Raw genomic sequence first — 24496 nt, 5'->3', positions numbered from 1 at the left:
ATTATAGCACATTTTTAAAATAAATAGTAATTGGACAGAAAATGGGGAGGTTTACATATATTAGAGGAGGTTAATGTTTTTATAAAACAAAGTATTGCCTGAACATGACTACTTTCAGTGGACTTAAAAAGCAAAAGAAACCTGCCTTAGAACTTCTTTCTAAAAAGATTTTGAAAAGATTAATAGAAAAATACAAAAAGTCAATGTAAAACATCCCAAAATGGTTATCTGACTTTTTCACTTTCTGAAAATTGGTTTTAGTTAAACCAAAATTTTGATATTGATTTCAATATGAGTTTTAAAAACCAGTTTACAACAAAATGAAGGCTAGAACCCTAAAAAATGTAAAAGAACTCTGAAATTTCAGTCTTTTTAGGGTGGGATTTTTTTTTATTTGGTTTGAAAAAAAATTAGAATGCTAAGCAAATACTACCACCACAAGATTTTTGGAAGGAAAAAAATATGCAATACTATACAATTAGAAATATGAAGTAGTCCAACAACCGGCTACTCAAGAAGAACAAGATTCATAGATTCATAGATGTTAGGGTCGGAAGGGACCTCAATAGATCATCAAGTCCGACCCCCTGCATAAGCAGGAAAGAGTGCTGGGTCTAAATGACCCCAGCTAGATACTCGTCTAACCTCCTCTTGAAGACCCCCAGGGTAGGGGAGAGCACCACCTCCCTTGGGAGCCCGTTCCAGACCTTGGCCACTCGAAATGTGAAGAAGTTCTTCCTAATGTCCAGTCTAAATCTGCTCTCTGCTAGCTTGTGGCCATTGTTTCTTGTAACCCCCGGGGGCGCCTTGGTGAATAAATCCTCACCAATTCCCTTCTGTGCCCCCGTGATGAACTTATAGGCAGCCACAAGGTCGCCTCTCAACCTTCTCTTGCGGAGGCTGAAAAGGTCCAGTTTCTCTAGTCTCTCCTCGTAGGGCTTGGTCTGCAGGCCCTTGATCATACGAGTTGCCCTTCGCTGTACCCTCTCCAGGTTATCCGCATCCTTCTTGAAGTGTGGCGCCCAGAATTGCACGCAGTACTCCAACTGCGGTCTGACCAACGCCCTATAGAGGGGAAGTATCACCTCCCTGGACCTATTTGTCATGCATCTGCTGATGCACGATAAAGTGCCATTGGCTTTTCTGATGGCTTCGTCACACTGCCGGCTCATGTTCATCTTGAAGTCCACTAGGACTCCAAGATCCCTTTCCACCTCTGTGCCACCCAGCAGGTCATTCCCTAGGCTGTAAGTGTGCTGGACATTTTTCCTCCCTAGGTGCAGCACTTTGCATTTCTCCTTGTTGAACTGCATCCTGTTGTTTTCTGCCCACTTGTCCAGCCTATCCAGGTCTGCCTGCAGCTGTTCCCTGCCCTCCGGCGTGTCCACTTCTCCCCATAGCTTTGTGTCATCTGCAAACTTGGACAGAGTACATTTCACTCCCACGTCCAAGTCGCTGATGAAGACATTAAAGAGTATCGGTCCAAGGACCGAACCCTGCGGGACCCCACTGCCCACACCCTTCCAGGTCGAGACCGACCCATCTACCACGACTCTTTGGGTGCGACCCTCTAGCCAATTCGCCACCCACCGGACTGTGCAGTCATCCACATCACAGCCTCTTAATTTGTTCACCAGTATGGGGTGGGATACCGTATCGAAGGCCTTCCTGAAGTCCAGGTATACGACATCCACCCCTCCTCCTGCGTCCAGGCGTTTCATAACCTGGTCATAGAAAGAGACTAGGTTGGTCAGGCACGATCTGCCCGCCACGAACCCATGCTGGTTTAAGATGGCTTATAGTCTACAAACAGTACCCAGAAAAAAAGCTTTGTAGTCAGGGGAACTTGATTATTTTTCACTCCATGGATGTATAAAAACTTGTTTGTTTTGCTGATCTAGAGAGCATTTAACTCCATACTTCTGGATAAGAATAACCCCAGCAAAAATTACAAATTTGATGTCAAGTAACAGGCAAATGAAGTATGTATATCATAAGGGAAACTAGGTAAGGAGGTCATGATTTAATTGGTTAGTCTAATAGATTTATAAAAGGGACTAGGTTTAACAAGGGTGGCATCCACTAAACAGTAAATATGGTGGGAAACCATTGACTAAGAGAAGCCAGATTGGTCAAGGAGTTAGGTAAACGATGAGAGAAGGGATGAACTATGTGAGCAAACAAATCATTATGATACATATCAAGAGTGTGTTGAAGTCCTCTGGGGTCATGAAAGAATTGCCCTACCCCTCCCTTCTATACAATATTATGTAATTGCTTAGGTTCATTAATGGTTGCTTTTATATTCCTCTGAAGTATTTTGTATAATGATGAATACAAGATACCAGACTAGACGGATCAAAGGTCATCCCTAATGGGGCATATCCTCTGTATCTGAGATATTCGAGAAGGACTGCATGCAGTTAGTAGACACAAGGACATACAGTAGAAGTAATATCCTAAGTAGGATCTTGATACAGAAAATGAAAAGCTATAATTGGGTGACATTTTAGTCATAATTCAAAATTCAGGAAAGAGAGCCAAGTGTATGAGACAGAGATCTGACAATGAGAGTCAGAAGGACTTGGCTACATTCAGAACACAGATAGGTTAGCATGTTTTTACTTGCAGAACATTGTCGAAAACCAGGGCCCAGAACATTAAAAAAAAGGACTATATTCAAGACTTTTAAAGAAGAGAAACACCGGGGAGGCACTGAAGGAGAATGAGACAATACTACTCACTACCCTAATCACATAAGGCATTGGTAAGAGGATTATATGACGCTTTCGCGCATCTCGGCTCTGCTTTCTGCCTGACTTCAGACTAACATGTCTAACTACCTCTGACTTTCAATACTGGTCATTCTACCTTTTTCAAGAGATGAGAGGAAGTTGGTTGGAATCATACTTATTTATATTACTATAGAACCTAAGTCTTCCAGTAATTGATCAACACCCCAGTGTATTAGGCAATAGGCACTGTCCAAACACAGACCAAAAACATGTTCCCTGCCCCATAAGTCTAAAGCAGGGGTCAGCAACCTTTCAGCGATGGCAGACTAAATTAACAGAGCTAGATTCAAAAGCAGACTGACTGCCTTTTGCGGCCCAGTTGTGTCTACTTCTGCCTCTGAATGCCTCCAATTCCCCTTGCCATCACACTGCGCTCAGCATTACAGGCTGAATCTGGCCTATGGGCCATAGGTTGCTGACCCCTGGTCTAAAGAGATCAGGTCACTTTTTCATAAAAAGGCCATAAGTTAGAAGGCAAAGGAAAACCGTAACAAAAAAAATTCAAGGATCTTTGTTAGTCAGAGAGAACCCTAGGTCTCTTACTTTAGCATCTGAATACCTTTTCTGAGCTATTGGGAAATATTTGGCAATGAGAAAAGTTTGAAGCTATATAAGAATGAATTATCTTTTAAATAGAGAATATTAATAAATGGTAAGCTTATAATGCAGCATTTGAATGAATGATACATAGAATAAACTGTTCATCTGTATAAAAGGAAAAATCAGAATCAACAAAATATAGAAGAAATACTTATTGTGATTCTATGAGATACCCTAATGGAGATGATCCACCTGTACAAATTTTCTTAAGAACATCCCTTGAGCTCTTCATACCATCCTCATAATGGTGTAGCAATTTTTTGCATGGTGTATATTGTTGCATGAGACTCGATGGAATTTTCCAGGAAAATGAAAACAAGAAAACAACTACTCGTTATTTGCTGGAATGAGTGGGAGACCCAGAGCAAAGGTAGATGCTTATTCTGTATTAGTTTTTTGGTCACCATTCAATTTAACTCAGCTATTTTACTTTATTATGTGAGAGTTCTCAGAGGAGTACTGCTGACAGCACACTAGAGATTAAGGGCCAAAAAAAAAAAAAAATCAATGGTCAGATTCTGGGAAGACTCTCAAACCACACCTGATTAATATATGCCTAACAAATGTATATTTTCAAGCAAAAATAAGGGTTTGTCTCTACAAGGAGTTTTCAGGCATAGATATTTCAGAGTAAAGCCATATGGTAGGCATTATGGAAAAATGCTGCTTGGATTAATGCACTTTGAAAGTAGATTAAAGCTAAGCATGTACATGATACTCTTATTCTGGAATAATTGTGTACATATATTGAGTTATTCAGATATAGCTGTTCCTGAAACATTTCATGTTAAGGCAATTTGCTGCTATTTGTACCTGCAATAGTCAGCCCTGAACCTGCAAGGACTTTGGCATCTCTTACTATTGCACACATAATCTCACTGAGTTTATTCAGTGTACAGAAATGTATGCTCCAGCCATAAATTTGGAAGGATTTGGGTCAGAAAGGATGTATTTTAAAAGCAGGCTGTACATTTTTAACTTTGGGACGTTTAAAAAAAAATCTGATTCCAATTTTCTTCCCAAATCACTCAATTTATTTTAATTAGAGGTTCTGATTTAACTAAAAATATTAGAACGCCTGGGGATTTAAAACAAAGACAAAATTAACAAGCTGCTGTGTTAGATGTTTAATCCTTCCATGAAAGCCTACTCTCCACAAGAAAGAATAGACAATAGCTTCTCATTATAGAACACACACATTTCAACACAAGAGACAACCCTTCCTGCTGTTATTTCCCAATGCTGCAAACAGATTTCATTTCAAAATATAAACAGCAAGGTTAGGGATAAATTCTACTCTGGGGACTTTTGTTTGCAGTCTGGTACCCACCCGAAAATCTATGTCCATCCTATTTTCCATCTTCCACACCCTGGTTCATCCCTTCTTGCCCTTCTGTATCCCGGTCCACTTTCCCATATATTTCCATTGTGTAGTATAATCATTTTCAACTGAATGTACAAAGTGGATTTCTTCTGTTGGTTTAAAAAAAAAGAATTTCAAATTTACAAAGCAGGTGCCAATTAGCCAAACCTTAATTTTTGCAAATTTATTTAGGAAAAAAAATAACATGAGCAAATGAGAATACTTCAGTGTTACAACAGAGTATATAAATGTCTAGCAATAGTCAAATAATTTGATCTTTAAATACAAAATAACCACATGAACACCTAATATACAGGTTTCATCTGAATACATATTTATTAGATAAATATTAGGTTGTCACATCATCTAACTACATACAGTTTTGCAAGACTAAAAATCACAATTATTTTTTCTGACCAGTTTAAAGTATGAAATGATTGCATTGTACTGTACATACAATGTACAAACAAGGACAATGGCCATTTTTGCATGTTACTTCAGATTGTACTTTTTTTTTTAATTCTCTTCTGATCGTGATATCAAAAATTGTACAAAGTATGAATTTGGTTACAATTTTTTTAATCCCCTTATTTTCTTCATTACTTCTGTAGCACCCTAAAAATACACAGGTGATAGACTAGTACACATAAGCTAGATATTACATGTAGGTAAAACAAAACAAAACAAGGAGTCAGAGTATATTACAGAAGTGAAAGTGAAACAAATGCTGAGACTTCACAAACGCTAACAAACAGGATTCATTTTCCACATAAGATGGAGCTTCAAGCTTTTTTTTTCCTGTGAAATAAAAACAATGCACATTCCAAGGAAAATGAATGCATTTCTGTTAACATGTCTCTATTTGTCATTTACATATGTACAGCTGTCCCTTGAGTCTCCACTGCAGACATTGGTGTGTATCTGTCAGTCCTATAATAATGTCTTGGCAGCAGAACTGTAGATCTCTGTGGGTTCTTTCCCAGATGAGCTTCCAAAGGGGAACAATTTAAAAAAAAATAAACAAAAATATAATAAAAACACTACTGGGAATTTCATATCATAATTGAGCTTTAAAGGAAAATGAGTGTGATTATCCTATTTGGTAGGTTTTTCTCTACATTTTAACATTATGGCAGTGAAAAGATTAAAAGTTAATTACACTTTCATTTTTAAAAGCTTTTCCATGCTGAATCCCCTGTACAGTACCTGATTTTAACTGACAGAGAGTCTTGAAACTGTCTCAAATGTTCGACAGTTGGGTGATGGCTAAGAACCATATTGTATTACTGTCTTAGAAAGCAAATATTCCCATAGACTTAAAACATCAACTGCAAAAAGGTCTGTTTTAATTCTCCACCATTACTGTTCGAAGTAAATGCAAAAAACACCCATAACATGTTGCTATTCTTTGTGGGGTTTTTCCCTTTATGCTTTCCAACAGGTACCCCTGTAAATGATACAGTTAGAATACTATAGCAAAAGATCAATCCTTAATACATCTGATCTGAAATGAATATTTTTTCTTAAATAGAAGAATCTTTTCAGGTAGCAAATTTAGTCAGCTGCTCGAACAACAATGGGGTGAAGCAATTTAATAGAACCAGACTAGAATCCGAGCAACCAGTTCCAGCTCATAGCAAGAAGCATTCTTTATTCCAAGATCTATGGCTAAAAAAAAAATCCCTAAGGGCAATACATTGTCAGTTTATCATTATCTGCCCATGCAAATGACTTAAACACCTATATAAATGATGCAGCAAAATACAGGGGAAAACTACTACAGTAAAATGGCTACAAAACACATTTGTAACTGAAGAATGGTCTTTCCTACCAGTTGTGTGATCATAGCACCACACCACAACCATGTCACTATGTATTATAAAGGTATCATTAATATTGTGTAGAGATTCTCTACTGGCTGTCAAGTCTACATAAGAAAAAAGACAATTCTAAGCAGAACAAACATAAAGTATTGTTTCCCACCCCCTCCCCCCCACCAACAGCCCCAAGTGTTAGAGAGCTCCAGTTTCAAAGACCAGAATGCCAATAGAGTGATATAAATATTGTACCTTATAGACTTGCTGCTTGCCATAGTGCACATTTACTTGTTCAAACAGCTGGTGCTAGCTGTTCTGTTGACTGAGGTAAACTGGCCCAATACCTGCCATTGCCAGCCCACAATCAGCCACACGCAGTCAATGAACATTTTACTTTTGCCCCAAGCAATCACCTAGTATCCTGGTTGCATGACAGAGCTGGACCCTGATCATCCAGGTACTGCACGATGTATCAATTCATTTGAGAAATGGATAAGAAGGTTGGGCTAATTTATCAAAGGAAAAAAAATGCTCCCTTATTCTGTTAAAGAACCCTCGTTATTTTTTTTTAAAAAAAGGACCCATATTTTTCTTCAGACAAGGTATTTAAAAACACCAGCAAAAGTATAACCAGATCATGAAAATGTTGAATATTATCAAAGACAATACTAAAATATTCACAAAGATATTTACAATAGCAATTCTTAAAATAATTGATTTTGCATAATGAACAGCGCCTTTTTTAAAAAAACTCGAAACAGGAAAAATATAAGTGTGGGAACATCTCTACATAAAATGTTTGACAGATTCAATACTCCTACTGGAAAATAAAAGAACTAAACTGCCATTTCCTTTAATATCTACAGCAAGGTGCTGCTGACTAGCATATATATATCACGACGCATGTACAGCAGTAGTGGGAAACATTAACAAAAAGAATTTACAAAAATGACTTTGGTGAGGAAAGCAAATCCAGAACTGTAAGCACATGGCATGCCATTTACATCGCAAACTAAAGGAGGGGGAGAATTACCTATTCAAAGAGACAAGAACAACAGTAACGACAAAAAACCCAACATAATTCCGTCTGGCACTTAAGTTGAAAACTTATAGTTGAGCACGAATAAGGACATACTGGATTGGAGTTGGGATGAGGAAATGGGTTGGACAAATTTGTCTTAGTAACAAAGAAAACAAGAACTGTACAGCGGGCAAAAGCTGAAATGTCGCACCACAAGGGCAAAGTTGGCACACATGCACTTCTTACACAGCTACTGTACATAATTTATAAGAGAGAGAAAGAGACGAGAGAGAGATCGCACACAAAAATGGGCACAGAAGCAATAGGAAGCTCATGCAGGAGAAGCAACCACACGAGAAGCACAGATCACAGGGGCAAGACGGTGATTGTGGCACTGGGTCTGCCGAGGGCAGTAGTAACATACCAACAATTACTTATTTTCCCCATGCCCATCCTTGGTGAACAAACATCCTGGCAGCTCAAGAGTTAAAATAAAGGAAGAAGAAAAGTAAAAGGCAAAACTATATGTAACAGTCTTGAAAATAAAACATAAAGCAAAACAAGAGAAGCTCTAAGGTGTCTGTCCAATTTCAGTGCCCCTTTCAAGTTGATTATTAATAAGAATATGCTGTTAGTGATGTTACAGTGCTTTTTGACCTTCCTTCACCCAGCTCATCTCACTACGCATTGTGCAGTACAGAAAACCAAATGACACAGAGGCTGAGGAATCTGAAGGCTCTGGGTGATAATCAAGAACATTTTGGTTTGCACTACCCCTGGCCCCTTGTATGGATATAGCCTTATATGGATATATGGCAAATATATATATATATGTATATATATATAAAATAATCTCAACAGTTGGATATTAATGCAGCCACAAATGGCAGTGATTTGAAACCAAAACCAGCAAAAAGAAACAAAAAAAAAAACAGAGAAAAGTTGCTTCCTCCTCCCCCCCATTAAGTCTGTGTGTTTGAGCAGAGGAATCTTTTGCAAATGAGCATGGAAGATTCCTGCATTTCATAAACCCAAACACACACTGGCTGCAGCCTGGAGATTCACAGGACTCCTCTACTGAAGACAAAACATTAGCTAACCAGAAGTCTCCCTTTGATGCGGTAGGTGTTTCTTCCCTACCCTTGACATTTTATTGTACAATTTGTGCTTTTTGGTGTTTTATGTGGTTTTGTTTGTATTGTTTTGTTTTCCTTTGTGTGTGTGGCCAATACAATTTGTCCAACACAAATCTGCAATTGGGGAAAGTGGAGAAAGGTAAGTGGGTAGAAGGGAGATACAGTTTTAAAAAAAATGGAAGAACAGTCGTTGGAAGGACATTCTGAGACTGGTCAATTAAGACAGTTCCATTTTGTTGCCTTTTCCTCCCTTGCCAAGATTGGTTTTTGCCAGGATACTTCACACTATGTGTATCACAGAACTCTCTCTCTATGGGATTAACAAAGAATGGGGTTTCCAATAGCTGCACAATTGTCTATGCTTTGTTGTGATGCTTAGCAGAAGTCTGAGATCACCACATTTGTTTATTTTTTCCTCCCGTTGCTTTCACAGTCCGTGACGCTGACAAAAACAGTTTGGAGATGAAGAAAGCAGGGAGTGCACCATTGATCACAGTCGTGAGTTTGTTTTATCTTCTGTGGAAAGGGAGTGTTAAGATCCTTGCTGTGCAGCCACACATGTGTGAATAAGTGAGAGGGATGGGGGAAATACACATGATTTCAGTTATTCTCAAAGAGAGAAAGAAGGTCGTCATTGCTATTGCTTGGCAAGTCAGGAGGATCCAGGTACGAAAGCAGCTCATCTGGATTTGTGAGTTCTGGAAGCAGCTACAAAATATAAAGATAAAAGGAAAATTACAGGTAACAGAAATGCGTTCGTAGAACAAGGGATTAAAACCTCCTGGAAACTGACTTTCATGTGTATATACTGGAATAGCTCCAAAGATGTGACGCACACAAAACTCATTCAGGTAGTGTAGCATCAAGATTTTATGGTCACTTAATTGGGAAAACCTGTATAACCCACTTTTGCCAAGAGAATTTCAGTCATCCCAGTATCGTGTCATTTACAATTTCATAGCCAACCACACCATCGCAAATTTTGTAAATAGAGAGAAGTGAGTTTATTACATGGATTTCAATTTATTCCCTGGTTGGTGATGGTTTCAAAGGTTTTTCTTGATCATTTTCTCATATGCAACATTCACAAAAAGCATAAAACTAAAAATCCAATGTACACTGATTTTGATCATCATTTAAACAAAAGCTTCAAGTAGACAAAATAGCATTTCCTGGGAAAGGTGAATCATCAGCAGTTTATGGTGTGACTCAGACCAAGTTAAGGGCCCAGGGGTACGATACCCCGATGTGGCAGCAGAGTATATTCCCTAATAACTGTAACTTTTGGAGAGTACTTGCAGAAATATTTTCTAATTATATTCCCACTGCCAAACCGCTTCATATATTCTTGTTCTAAATTTCATTCAGCACTCTTTTGATCCGACACATATGGGGAAATCCTAACTTCTGTTTCATAGCCAGTGACATTTTCCAGTTTATTCTACACCTAATGGTTTCTTGAAAAGCAAAAAATGTTGCATGAAAAATTGGGAAGGGAAAAGGGGTCTGTAATAAGTATGTTTTATTCTCTCACTGACAAAATTAAAACAATATGGACAACTTTAGCACATGTATCAGCAGTGAGATGGACAACTTTCCAATTGCTGTGTGTTTTCAAGTCTTGTAAAACTAAAATGTATACTTTACAATACTGAAACTACTATACTAACATTAGGTGAACGCTAGGCAAGGGTGGTTGGATACGCATCAGCTTTCATAAGTAACAACCTGCTTCATTAGGCCCCAAATCCGAAGTCAGATTTGGGACCTAATGAAGTAGATTGGCCTATGAAAGCTCATGCTTCTTGGAACCAGTTAGTGTCTAAGACTGCATCCACACATGGTGCAGACGTTTGGTTCCCCAAGGAAAACTAGCAACAACGCACCATGCACCACCATTAGTTGTCCCCAGAGAACACCTGTGCCGCATGCACATTGGAGCACAGCAAGATACCCTGGGGGCAGTAGGTGAGACTGGGGCCAGCACTTGGCTGACCCTAGCAGCCTTACCTGAGGTCCTAGGGGCCTCCTGGGGCTGCAGCAGTGGCAATTCTGCTGCGCAGAGCCTGGCTGCTAGCCGCAGTGTGGCTCTGGGTGGCCCGGCTCCGCTTTTGAGTGGCATGCGCTGCCCTTTTTCTCCACAGATTTTTTGACCCCTGGATATCAAAAAAACTCTTGCAGTACAGAGAACACCTGAATGTGTCATTTGTGGCGCTGCAGACATGCCACTCTGCCCTGCCTTCCATCTGGCTTCAGACTAACATGGCTAAGCACCACTATACTAATATTAGGTATGTTATTGCTGTGAAAAAGCAGGCCAGTCCCCTAATTTTAATCAAGTAAATGTATCTTTAATACATTTATAAAGAAATGTAAGTGACATTTTTAATTAAGAGAGATATGAAAACTGTCCTTTCTATTTGCTTTTAAAAAAATGATGGTGGGAATTAAAAAAAAGCTGAATTTCACTGAAGTAACTTTTATTAGAAGTTATTTTTTTCCAAGACCATGCATTACACTTAAGAACATGCTATCATTCTGGACTAAAGAGATGGAGCACTTACATTCCATCCTTTCACATACTATTAATATTTTTTAATACAATACTACATAAAGGCACACTCTCCCAAAACTGTGGCCCACTGATCAAAGTACTGTACAGGGAAAAATATAGCTCTTGTCCTTGAGATCTTATAGTTCAATTTATTGTAAAGAATTAATGTAATTAATTTCTGAGTCTCATTGCTTCATATCCTTTTTGAAAATCTGGATAAAGTCTCCAGACAAACTTTTTCAAGTTTAGGAATACGTTTAAAATAAACCTACAGTGGTAAAAGACTAGTGAATTTGATTAAATGTGGCCAAAATGAGCCAGTGATGCCTTTAGTCCACAGTGAAGTACTGTAAATGTAATCTTTGATTAGATAATTTTGCCACTTAGTGGATAATTTGACCTGCTCTCTGAGCTTGTAAAAAGAGGGAAGGTTTCTGAAAATTAGAATATCTTCCAGGCAGCTGGAGAACATCACCAAAGATCTTCAGAGACATTCTTATGTGCTGGGAATCATTGAGAGTTGCAATGGAAAAGTAAGAGTAATTTGCCTAGCAATGAGTAGACAATGCCAGACATCTATTGCAAATTTTGAAACTTGCTTCTGATACACTAATAATGTCACATGCCATTTTTATCCAATCCTCACTTCACAAGGTCACTAAAAGCTAAGCCCATTACAAAGTGTTGCTCAGTAATTAATTTCTGCCTATGTTCTAAAGAACTCTTTTCACATTCTACTGTACTTGTCTTATCAACTAAGAAAATTCTGCATTCCTTTTATAAAGCCACTCTGATCTGATGAGTGATAAGTATGTGCTCAGTATATTATGCTAGATATCCAGATATTAAATAGTCTGCATATCATTTAGGTACTGGAAAATGAACACCTATTTCAAAAGAGTACTGTTACTTAAATGTTTGTGTGACCTATTAATGCTATTTGAATGGGGTCTCTAAGGATTCAGTTCTATAGCTGCCACTCAAGTTGCAGTCCCTTAATGATTTCCATGTAAGCTTATTGGATACCAACCCACTCAGAGCATTTTATAAGTAGTAGTTCAAGAATGGTTTGGTTCATCCAATCTGCCCTGATCTTGCCTCTCTCCCCTTTTTTGTAAGGTTATTTAAAGGCTGGTATATGGCAGAGAACATACAAGTGTGCATGAATAATAAAACACATATGTAAGTCTGCAGCACACCTGTGAACATTTCTTAAAAGTTACAATCACCAAGAAATATGAGCACGGGAGCAAATTATTCAAAACCAAATCAAATCCTCCCACTACAAAATTTAAATGTGAAGAAGTGGTGCTTTTTTATCAGAAAAGTGTATGGAGACAGAGAAACTGACAGAAGAGGATTCAGTCACAAGCACCCTTAAGTGAACCAGGAGAGGAGTAAGTGGGAAAAGGCATTCGTTCAGCTTACTCCTTTCCATGGACCATCTGCCCAGTTTGTCTTTGCATGATGGAGGAGGAATAGCCTCTGCAGGGCTGCTATTGTACAGATGTTGGCACAGCCCTAATGCTACACCAGCTAGAAGGGAGAGGGATGGTAAACTATGCCAGTTTGGTGCAAACTACGAGCAAAGGGAAGCAGGGACCAAATTGCAATTGCTCAGTTACAAATTCAGGCCCTGGTCTGAATCATAAGGATTCCCTTCCCTGCCCCTTGTTCAGGAGAACTTCAGGATCCCGTAATATTCAGGCTCACCAGTCAAAAGAAAGAAAGAAAGAAAGAAAGAAAGAAAGAAAGAAAGAAAGAAAGAAAGAAGATGCTTAAATGCCACACTCTCTCTTGAGAAAAGCTTGCTTGAATGAAAACACCCATGCTAGAAAGATATGGCTTGAGTGTCATGCAGCTGCTTAAAACAGAAAGGTTTTCTCAGCAAGCCACGAGTGCCTGTCATCTCAGCTTCAGTGATTAAGTTCATGTAACAAAGCATGAAACGATGACATGTGCTGCGAAAGCTGCTTCCCTCTCCCTCTCCTTCCTCCCCCCCCAACCTCTCAGAAACGTAAAGCACAGTCTAAGGCAGGCAGATGATAGTATGACACAGACTTACATCCAGTGAGGGCTCCGGCATGTCAGATGCTCCCTGTCCACCAGCCTGACCTTCTAAGGCTGAGGAGGGGTTAAAGGTCAGGTCACTGTGTGGATGGTTGCTAGAAGCGGCCTGTGGTGGCTGCCGGGACTGCTGGGTAGGAGGACCACTGTGATGTAATGGCTGCCCTGACTGGCTGCTGGGGTGAGGTACGTGCAAACCTTGCTGCATGGAACTATGGGATTGATCAGTGCTGCCAGGATGAGGGATCTGTGAAGGAGGAAAAAAGCAGGAAAAGAAAGTGAGGCCACGACTTACAGTGGTCAAGGTGTCTGAAGAAAATGAAACTCCATAACTGAATGTTAAAACAAACCAAAAAAAAAAAAAAGCAATCAGAAAAGAGAATCCCATATCCCAAAATTAGAGGAAATGTTTCTCTCTTTAAAGGTCATTAGCAAAGGGGAAAAAATACACCGGATTTGTGCAGGGTTTTGTTGCTTTACCATGATGTGCAAAAGAAGGCATGAAAAAAGCAGCCGTCTTCTCTTTTTTGGATTAGTAATTCAGGTGTAATTAACCCTAGTGGTGTTTTCCCTGAACACCTATGGATGAGCAGAGAAGCAGTTGCATTATGACATTAGTTAAATTATTCAAGGGAGACCTGATTAACTCTGAAGATACATCATTTTTACTCAGACACTATTCGGGATTTTGTTGACATTCCACTCCAATCTTGGAGGAGAGTGGGGTTTGGTTACAAAAAAATACCTGCCAAAAGAGCTGTCTTTGTCAGGGATTGAACATCTCCAGTTGAGGGCTGAGAAAGTTCCCCATTCATATCTGAGGCCTCTAATAAAAATAGGTAAAGACTTGCCAGCCTTGATATTTTTATGCGAGGAAAACCTCCCCAAACCAAACAAATGCTCAAAACATTGTTATTATGGAAGAACTTTTCAGTTCTCCTTTCACATCACAGAGAAGCAAGTAAGGGCACAAGCCCAATACTTCCTTCCTTTACAGCTGCTTACAGAAGTAACCCCCCACCCCCGCCCCCCCCAAAATGGCACTTTAAACTCCATGCACTGAGCCCAGAGTATGCCCAGAAGAGGCATCACATTAGTTAGACCCGGCTCACCCAATGTCTGTATAGATCAGATGCTTCAATGGGACTTTTATGGCACTTTTCTCTAATAACTCATAGAATCAGCTTTAGCTAAAAGCACCAAAAAGGCCCACTGAAGAACCCAATATATACAGACGCTGCAGAGCTGAGTTGAACTAACACGCTGCTTCTTCTGGGAAAGCACTTTTTCCCCGCATGTCTGTCAGTGCCCTATATGTCACTTTTAATGCTGAAACATTCTTTAGAACTAGACCTTAAAGCCATAAGAAGAAAAGTGCATGGCTGTTCATAAAGTCAGCGTCCTCACACTAACTGGGTAAATGGATGAGCAAATGTGAACAATGTCTACATATTGCCACAAAGTAGAGCTGAAATAAAAGAGCAGAGACAAACAATAATAGCATGAAAATAACCCAACACAAACCAACAAAAGCCAGCAAAGAAAACACTATGTCAGAACTGACCCTTCCACTGCAAAGAGCATGGTCAGACTACCTAGTCTTAAAATTTAATTTTGGAAAGTAAAAGGGAGTTATTCTAAAACCTAATATGAATAGAAAAGCTAATCTTAATAGAATGCTTTTACAACAGTCAATGAATTGAAAACAGTCATTTTTTATTCAACCATGTCTATGCTTCTGAAAACGAAAATACAGTGGAGGCCCCACACACATTTACATGGAAGTTTTTTTTCCAATCTCTTTACAGTATAAACAGCAGTGAAAGAGGGCGTAACTGTAATCATAACTGTGAAACTATAATTTCCATATAGGCCTCTTCATACTGTCAGGACATAAAGACATTGAGAAAGATTGGAGCAAACCCTCTCCCTTTTAGCATGGATCCAGTTATACCAGTCTGAGGGTGCATTATGTCATACAGCTTTTTCCAAATGGGAAGACAAGTACAAAGTCTATGCACCATACAGTACACAAATCTCACAACAATAGCTATGTGTAAGTGTAGAGAAACTGAACAGCAGTTATAGCTATTTAAATGCTTTGACTTCCCTATTAACTTGTTGAAGAACTGTCCAAAAGAAAGTGTGGAAATGTAAACAATTTTTAAAAACAGTTAAAGTTGTGCTGAGAACCTGTGAAAGGAGTTTTCCCCTCTCTTCTCACAAAATGATTATTTTGGAGGTGTCTGGTTAATTTATACAATTTGAACCCAAAAACCCCTTCTGATATTTGACTTGACTAGTCAAATTAGTGTTTTGGTCCCTGAAGTATTTGTCAGTTAGATGGTAATTGTTCATTATGACATCAAGCGATAAAGATTCCAAAAAAACAGCATTATAATCCATTGTCTAGCTTGATATCTGATTGCTGATTATAGAGTAAACTGTTCTCTCAGGCATCTTTGTTCATGCTCCTTTTATATTTTGAAGACACTAATTCACATTATAATGCAAAGTCTAAAAAAGGTGCAGCTTGAGTGTACAGCAAAGAATGCTGAGACCACCAATTCTCTTGTGTTTTGGTATTCCTATAATGTAAGCACTCCAGAAAGTAGACATTTAAGAGCTGTGGGGATACAACTCTATTGACTACTTAATGGCACCACAGTGCTGACATGATGTATACAAGTGTGAGTTCTAGATAATAAATGTGCCAGCTGTGGCCTAATAATCCTCTGACCTCAATGGTAATCTGACTGTAGAGAAAAGGGCAATGCAGGTTAATCCACCACCTTGTGTTTCCATCTCACTGCAGAACCTCAAATTACTGCTGAATATACTTAGTAATATGTATCATAGTTATAGTTGTCCAATATGGGTGCCCACTAAGATCCTATAACACTAAAGGCTCATTTCCTTTCTTGTAGCCATATGCCAGATCTTGGATTTATTTTTCTCTTCTTCTTACATGGGTGGAACATCATTGTTGATGAATTATATTTCTAAAAACCCAATTCATTATTGCTAAAACCTACTGTCAGAATCTCTCTTTCATTTGTCACATTTCCTGAGACACTTGGTGTGATCAACCTTCTCTACTCAGCCCTATGTTAAGGCTGCTCCCTGCTGTCCAGGATGAGACTATTTATAATATCTTTGGAAACATCAGGTGTTCATCTATGTCAGATTTGGGGCACTGAGCTAAGCTACCAGTTTGATACAGAAGCAAGAAAGCACTAGCACAGGGGAGGGCAAAATACAGCCTGCCAAGCACTTCCCTCCGGCCTGCGGAGCCCCTTCAAAACCCAGATAATGGCGGCTGCCTCTTTAAAAGCCTCCGGTGGCAGCCAGCGGCACCAGATGCTGGCTTCCCACATGCTGCTGGGGATGGGACAAGCCTGGCCGGGTCGGCACCAGCCAGCAGAAGCTACAGTGGAGCCGTGTGCCGCTCAGGACGGGCTTGGGACAGGAGGGGTCCCACAGCACTGGAGGGTGCTGTGCTGGTGAGGGGACCTGGGCCTGGGCTGGCTTCCGCTGTGCCACAGGGGGAGGGGCAAGCTAGGATGAGTCAGGACCAGGTCATGCTGGCACCAGTGATGGGTGGGGGGGTTGGCCAGCTTTTGATGCCTGGAGCCTGATGGGGTAGGCTGGGTCCTTGCTTGTGGTAGGGGACAGGTTCCAAGGCCACCTCTCCAAAAAGAGTACTTCCAGGGGCAAGGGGAGGGACTTCTGGTGGCAAAGGTCCAGGGTTCGGGGGCGGGACTTCTGGTCCCAAGAGGGTGACCGGGGGGTGGGGCAACTGAAGGGGCGGGGCTACCCATGCAACCTTCAACAGCTCGCCAAAACTTATCAAGCAGCCCTCTGCCCAAATTAATTGCCCGCCCCTGCACTAGCACAATATTTACAAGAATGAGAGTAAGTTCTGATAGTACTAAGGTGGTGGATACCTACTGAGCTACTGAACATGTTGGCTACTGAACTTCCTTTGACCTCAGTGGGAAAGTTGGAGGTGGACAAAGGAGCAACATTAAATTATGTTTCTATAATGGAGATATGTACATAGTAGAATAAAAACAAAAAATAAATGAATAAAGAGGTAAAGGTAAACAAAACAAGCTATGCATTAGCTTGGTTTATATTAATATTCCTATTATCATGCATTGTGTTTTGCAGTTATATAAATATAGTGGTGTCCTGTTCACAGAAAATTTGGCTATGCAACTCAAGAGTTGGTGCAATAGAATACAGTTACCAATAAGTTGTAGATTTACAGAGTTGTTTTTCACATTTATATAGTCTTGTTCACTTCCTACAGCAAAGATTTATTTTTAAGGTAGGAGAGAGAAAAGATAGAAAGATACCTAAAGACAAATAGAGGGATGAAAATGGATACTTTATAATAGTAGTAATAATAGTAGCTGAAGTAGGCTCCTAACAAAATCTCTTCAAGAGAAATTATCTGAAGACTTTGGGGCCAGATTCTCACAGTCAATCTGGTTTCGTTGTGCAATTCAGTCAGGGCAACGTAGCTGCAAAACAGCCATAACTTGTCAACTGAGCATTTCCCTGGTGGGCAGGAAGGAACCATCAGATGATATATACCAGAAACTACTGACTGCTACTTCTGTCTCTGCAGGAGCACAGGGAACACATCACGGTGAGGAATGGGTGGAGCAAAGGTCTACAGGTAGAGAGACAATTTACTAAATCAATGTCAGGGCTGTCTCACTGGCCCATAAAACCTAACAACTGCAAAATAGGGCTCCCATTACCCCTTTACTCTTTTGCAAGAAGCAGAGGCTGGAGAGAATTTTGCCCTTAATATTTTCTCTTAGTAGTACAGTTTATAGAAGGCAGTACAACTTTTCAGCTCCTCACTCATATGTTAAGCAGATAATCTGCCATTTGTCTGGTGAAATTTCATTTGGCCAGCTACAAGAGCAGTAACACTGCTTAACTCTGATGAAGGCAAACTGCACCAACTGACTTATGACTTGTTTGAAGTGTTCTCTAGCTGGAGGCAAAGCAGAAGTCTCTGCACCCTTGATTTCGAAGGCATAGGTGGTTTGCATGGATGGTTGCTGCTGGTAGCAAATGCTCACTGTACTTTATTTTAGTACTATGCAGTTGATTCAGATGCAGATACCATGGACTGCTCACCAAGCTGGGTGCAGAGAGTTTGTCAGACGAATTTTCTTGTATGCCTTGAATTATTGCATATTAACTTACAGTGCACAAAGTCACTTGTGATTTCTGGACTACTTCTCTACAACCAGCCTTTTCCTATAACCTTCTGGGCTTTCCAACATGTTCTAAGTACCCTTTGCACTGTTTCCTTTGTGAATGCCTTCTTATTCCTTACCAACCTAAAAACCTGCTGCCAGCTACAAGAGACAGTGAATGAGTAGAGCAATCTGAAGCAGCTACCACCTCACATCCTTATTATATACTGCAAGTGTGCTTCCTAATACTCATTAAAGACATAGCACAGATGACTTGTCAAGTTAAATGTTCTTCCATTCCATCTAACACAGTGCCAGATGTTATACAGCCCCTGTCTTGTTATTTAAACAAACATAGAAGTGGAGATATAAGTTCTATAATTAAAATAGATGACTAGTCAAGCCTGAAAAGCTAAATGCTGCTGGTAGGTTTTCTATCGGCTTAGTTGCTGCAGTAGTGTATTTTCTGGATATAAAATTCTGCACATAAAACGCAGTGTTCTGGGATGAACAACCTTCCTCTGACCTATGGTCCTAATTGTTCACTTAAGACCTGAGGATCATGTTTTCTAAAAACCTCTCAACAACTGATATGCTATCAAAGCAGGGTTGTCATCTATCCTTGAAATCCAAACAGTCTGTCTATCACCATCTAAGCTACTATTCTATGTCCTACCAGACTAGTTTATGGGCTGTTTAAAGAGACCCTCAATTTACCCTGAGCAAGATGTAACGTTACAATGTTTTGATGTAAATTTTTGTCCCAAGGGATGATTGTGCAGGAGGCTGCACTCTTGTTTTGAAGCAAGTCAGTGCTATGCTTTATGTGATACTCTGTTGAGTCTGGATATTCACAGATCCTCTTGGTCCAGGAAATGAAATCTAGGTTTTCTATGTGCTGCTGCAAAGCATTATGATTAACACTAACGTGCAGGGTCACACTGCCTCTTTCAGATAAACAACCTTAAGTTACAACTCCAAAAGCTCAAACCTGCTGCCTCCCTTACCCCAAAATCAAACCCTAAAAGAAAAAAGCACTTCTGACCCTATTTTCCAGATCTTTCCTATTTCAGGAACTGTCATAGAAGAATCCACTACAAGACAAGAGCACCTCACAATCAAAATACAGATTCCTCTATTGCTCCTTACCCCAAGAATTAAAAAGGGAAAGATCAGGCTTTAACTTTACTTACAGATTCCTGCATGGGGTGGCTGAGAGGCTTGTCAAGAGCTGCCATGCTGCTTGGCATGTCTGGAGGGTGGGACAGCTGTGGCCCGTGCATGAAGTCATTCATGGAAGTTCCACCAGGATTCCCATGAGGGAAATCAAAATTGCCATGACCTTGGTAACTGTTACCTAAGAAGCAAAGAAAGGAATTATTATGAAAGGGACTCTGCTTTCTCACACTGCTCTCAGCAAAGATCCTTGTAAAAAAGCCCCACAGAATCAGTATGCCATCATAGTGTGCTGCATTGATTTGGATGCTTATTGTGGAATACCACAGCATTTTGTTCTGTGTCACTAAATGAAGCAGAAGGGAAAAAATTAGAGCAGTCTCATAAATACTTGTTGCCATTAAAGGGTTAACTTTTATCAAGCGATGCCATGTTCAATTCCTATTCCGTTTGTAAGAAGGAACTGTAGTAGTAGAGATATATTCATATAGTAACTTGAAAACTATTGGTATTTTACACAGCAACTACTTTGACTCACCACATTAGCTTAGGAAAAGAGAATAGCAATATACAGCTGAGAAAATATAGACCCCAAAGAATATTCACTTCTTGGGACATTGGATCACCATGGTTGGCATCTTAAGCTTAAATGTATACTGTGGCATTTGTTTCTTTCACAAGCATTATAGAGCGCACCCTACAAAATACCATGTTAGCTACTGTCTAACAGTGATTACAGGTTCATGATGAGGCTTATTGACTAGCCTACATAAGGAAGTAACTGCAGCACCAGATCACTATGGCTTCTATTTTACCATTTGTTTGGTGTGATGATGTAGTTTCAATTATGATTAATAGAGAAGAGACCTCATATTTTGACTCAAGCCTATACTATTGTGGTCTTTCTTTTAAAAAAAACTAATCAAACTCACTCAGTTTTTGGAAAATAGGCATTAATAACTTCTAACTGTTGTGTAGGCCCTGGGTTACATTTATATTACATAAAATATATGTCAGTTTAAAAAAAAATGCCAGTAAAAAAATGAATTGTCAGTAAAATTTTTTCCAGGATGTCAGTAAAAAAAAATTTCTTTGGTTGGCAACACTGCCAAGTCAGGCAGTTTACTGACATGAACAGTAGGAACTGAACTAAAGCTACCAAGCTATTTCACATAAGCCACTGAAGGGATTATACTGAGCTCTGAAATAAAAGAACAGATTTGGAGCTTGTCTGGAGAGGCTGCAGTTTGTTAGCTGAAGTAGAGCCGCTTTAACTGTTCAAGTCAAGCAGAGAGTTTGACAAACTGAAGCATCTGCATCATTTGCTTTTCCACACAGCTCATTTTAAGCAGAAGTTTAATCTCAGAGGCATGGAAGTCATTAGCCATGTAAGTGTATTTCTCAAAGAAGTTGGGACTTTGATCTATCATGTAAATATTGTAGAGCCTTGCTAATTCTCACTTTGCTAATCTGCAAACCGGATAAGTCTCACAGAACATAGCTGGTCTCACCCCACTTCTCAGGAAAGATCTAATAGCAGGGAGCTGGAGTCAGGTTTTGCATTATAAAGGCTTTGTTAGATTTACAAATTATACTGCTGTATGCTTACTGCTACACTGAAAAGTACTGTAATAAATAATTAAAACTAAACCACCCATGTCAAAGTAGTAGTAATAGTAGTAGTAGTAGTAGTAATAATAATAATAATAATACTTTGTTCTTCTGCAGGGCTTTTTAACCAGAGGACATTAAATGCTTTTAAGCACTAAGCTTCACTGAATGTCTGTGTGTTGAGTGAAGAAATGGGGCAATTTGCCCAAGATGTCGTAGTAGATCAGTGGGAGAGAGAGAAACAAAACCCAGTATAAATGACTGCTCTCAAGCTACAAGACTTCCCCTATATGAAATGAATAAAATGCATCACATGATGCAGGACCATGGCTGTTGTTATAATGTTCTGCTCACCTACTTGAAAACCCAAACATTTTCTTGATCTGATATTGGTCTCAAGCATTGGAACAAATTAACTACTTGGTACACATAATCTTTATTTTCTTTCCAAAATGTCTACAAGAACCATTGTAAACATCATGTAACTTAGTTGGGGATTCTGATGGTATGAAGAACTGGCCCTTTTTGAGAGAGGGCTAGTGCAAAAGTCTCTAGTTTCAGAATAGTTTCTTCAGAATTGTCACTATAATTTAGTCAGTCTCAATATACCAGTTGCTTGAATACATACTTCTTCTGCCAGTATTCAATTCAGTGTTTCCTGAATGGGAACATATAAGTGGAAGAGAATAGAGCAGGCAGTGAAATTCTAAATCTGACCTCCTAAAGTAAAAATGTTCCTGTGGTTGAGGGCAATGCAGTCTACCTTCTGTCTCTGCATCCAAGAATGACCCTTAATGAGCCTAGCCACTGGTGAAGCTTACATGGATGTTGCTATAGGCTCAATATGCATTGTCTGATAGCCACCCCCCTGGCAGCAAGTGGGCTGCTACTGAGTGGAGGGACAAAGGAAGGAAAGATGATATACAAAAAAGAAAGATGAAGAAACTGTTTTTGAGCATGACAGAAGCAGACACAGGAGCATCTGGCATTTTGTCTACTACAGGAAGCACAGGAGCACTTCAGAAAAATATGTTTGAGACTCAGTGCTTTACTAAACAGAGTGGTTTCCTTAATAAAAATCCCTATAATGATAGGTCTGCTAAAGAGTTTCAGACTTGTGGCTGTGTATTTTTTTCTGCTCAGGGACTCTCCAACACAGTGGTACTCACAGATTGCACTGCTACCCACATGAATCAGAAAAAGCTGAATGAACCAATCAGTGATTCTAGAGTTGTTTTTTGTTTATATGAAAGCATTAAACCAACCTTGGTTACCATACTCAGTGGAGCTGTTGCCCCCTGGAGGTGGTGGGAGGGATGGGTAAGGAGAAGGACCAGGACCCAAAGCTGCAATCATCTCCATCACATTTGGCATGATCATCTGGCTGGGACTCATGGTTTTAAATCTCTTGGAAGGAATGCCATCTGGATCATCTTTGATGTGAATGTCTGACTTTATAGGGACCGGCCTCCAACTGCATGTTGGATCGATGGTAACCTCCTCAAACTCAGAGCTGGAAGACATGAGAAAACATACGTTACTGGCATTTCTTTGGTATCAGTTTTGCTAAACTTACTATAAGAAGCTATATTCTAACTATAGTTTCTAGTTGCCCCAGAACAAAACAATCTCAAAGTCTTTCCCTTGTGATGTGAGTTGAGAGGATGCTAAAAGAGGCCAGCTTGAGAGCTCTTAAAGAATGGCTTCCCCTGTTTATCTACACAACGGAACAACAAAGCAAACTCCTTTATATAGTCCTGTTTAGTTTATAACAAACCTGAATTATAGAAAACATTTATAGACATGAGAAACTGTGTGTTCTCCACACCCATTCTTTCTTTTTTTTTTACTTTCTGATGAGACTGCCATTAATACACCTACTAGGTAACTGGTCTATTAGCAAATGAACTGGAATAAATTCACTTAAAGTCACCAAACAGTCATTAGGTTTATAATGAATTTCAGTCACTACTCACCTGCTCTAGGTTGAAGCTGCTGACCAGCTCTGCACACTCTACTATTTCCCCAGCCTATTTAGTTTATCCTCCCTTCTCAACAAGTAACTCCAGTTCTCATAAGATTAAATAACCCTAATCATTACTTAAACATGGGAAAATATCTGCAATATGAACAGAAAATGGATATAATTAATTAAAAATAAGACCTGAAATAAACAGAGTTCACTTACTTTTGTATAGCATTCAGAATCCCCCACATATACTGGTCGACCTCCAAGCCCTCAAGCAGAGCAGTTTTACTAGAAAGAAACAAAACCTGTTATAATATCTATAAGTATGTATATGCAGAGAGGGAGAAAGGACGTTTTAGTGGTTAAGGCAGTAGACTGGGACCAGGGCAACTACAGGCTCTGCCATACACATTCAGTGTACTTCTGAGCAGGTTGCTTACATGCCTAAGTTCTCTATCTGTGAAGTGAGGCTAATATTACTTCACCTCAATAGGGGCAGTGTGAAGATAAAGCTGTTGTCTTTATCATTAGACTGTGGTGACAGATAAATATACTTTTGGAGTATGTGCAAAGTTTTAATTCTTTTTTTTTACTGAAACTTTCAGGCTTCCTCAGAACTCATAAGTCTTTAGACACAGAAAACCTCTTTTCAGAACACTGGCTGGCACCGATGTTTTTCAAATTTAATCATTGCCATTTTTGAGCTATATAAAAGCAAACTTCAAAATAATAAAGTCTTGCAATTCAAGTGCTGAAATCAAGATTTTCACACTTGGACTTCTGAAGTTAAGCACTGCAGTCTATATTTAGGCATTTCAGTAAGGGACCCATTTTAGAAAACATGCCAAGAGCCAACTTCCACTGATGTCTGTGGGGCTACAGATGCTCAGTAAAAATATATATTAAAAAAACCAAAACAAGTTAATTATGTGAGTCCCCAATTATTAATGAGATGCCCAGAGTTAAAAAACAAAGTTTGACAATTTTGACCTGCATTTATTAAGATGTAAATAAGAACCCCCTGATGTCTTGCCAGGCACGCCAATCCTATGACATTTTCAGTCCAGCCTTGAAGATTGTAAAGGTTCAGCTAATTGAAGGAAAGCACTCCAATTTTTGAATGTCTAGGCATGCACAGTGATCAAATAAAGCTTGTCCTCAGTTT

The 24496-nt window shown here is 39.5% G+C and overlaps 1 protein-coding gene across 15 annotated transcripts in view; it reads right to left on the bottom strand.

Annotated features, from left to right (window-relative positions):
- Positions 1-5069: 5069 nt before the first annotated feature.
- ZMIZ1 (zinc finger MIZ-type containing 1) overlaps positions 5070-24496 on the bottom strand; it is a 518414-nt gene continuing 498987 nt past the window's right edge. For 14 of the 15 annotated variants that reach the window (XM_019497114.2, XM_019497113.2, XM_019497112.2 and 11 more), the window contains 5 exons: positions 23551-23619; positions 22628-22875; positions 19769-19932; positions 13352-13600; positions 5070-9440 (listed from right to left, as the gene is read on the bottom strand). In XM_019497114.2, the coding sequence (XP_019352659.1) occupies positions 9333-9440; positions 13352-13600; positions 19769-19932; positions 22628-22875; positions 23551-23619 (838 nt within the window). In that variant the 3' untranslated portion in view covers positions 5070-9332. The remainder of the gene's footprint in view (positions 9441-13351; positions 13601-19768; positions 19933-22627; positions 22876-23550; positions 23620-24496) is intronic. The other variant, XM_014601446.3, reaches the window with a different exon arrangement.

Source organism: Alligator mississippiensis, chromosome 6, assembly GCF_030867095.1.
Source record: "Alligator mississippiensis isolate rAllMis1 chromosome 6, rAllMis1, whole genome shotgun sequence".
NCBI lineage: Eukaryota > Metazoa > Chordata > Crocodylia > Alligatoridae > Alligator > Alligator mississippiensis.
The sequence above is the reverse complement of the archived record's forward strand: the minus strand, read 5'-3'. Positions and strand labels throughout refer to the sequence as shown.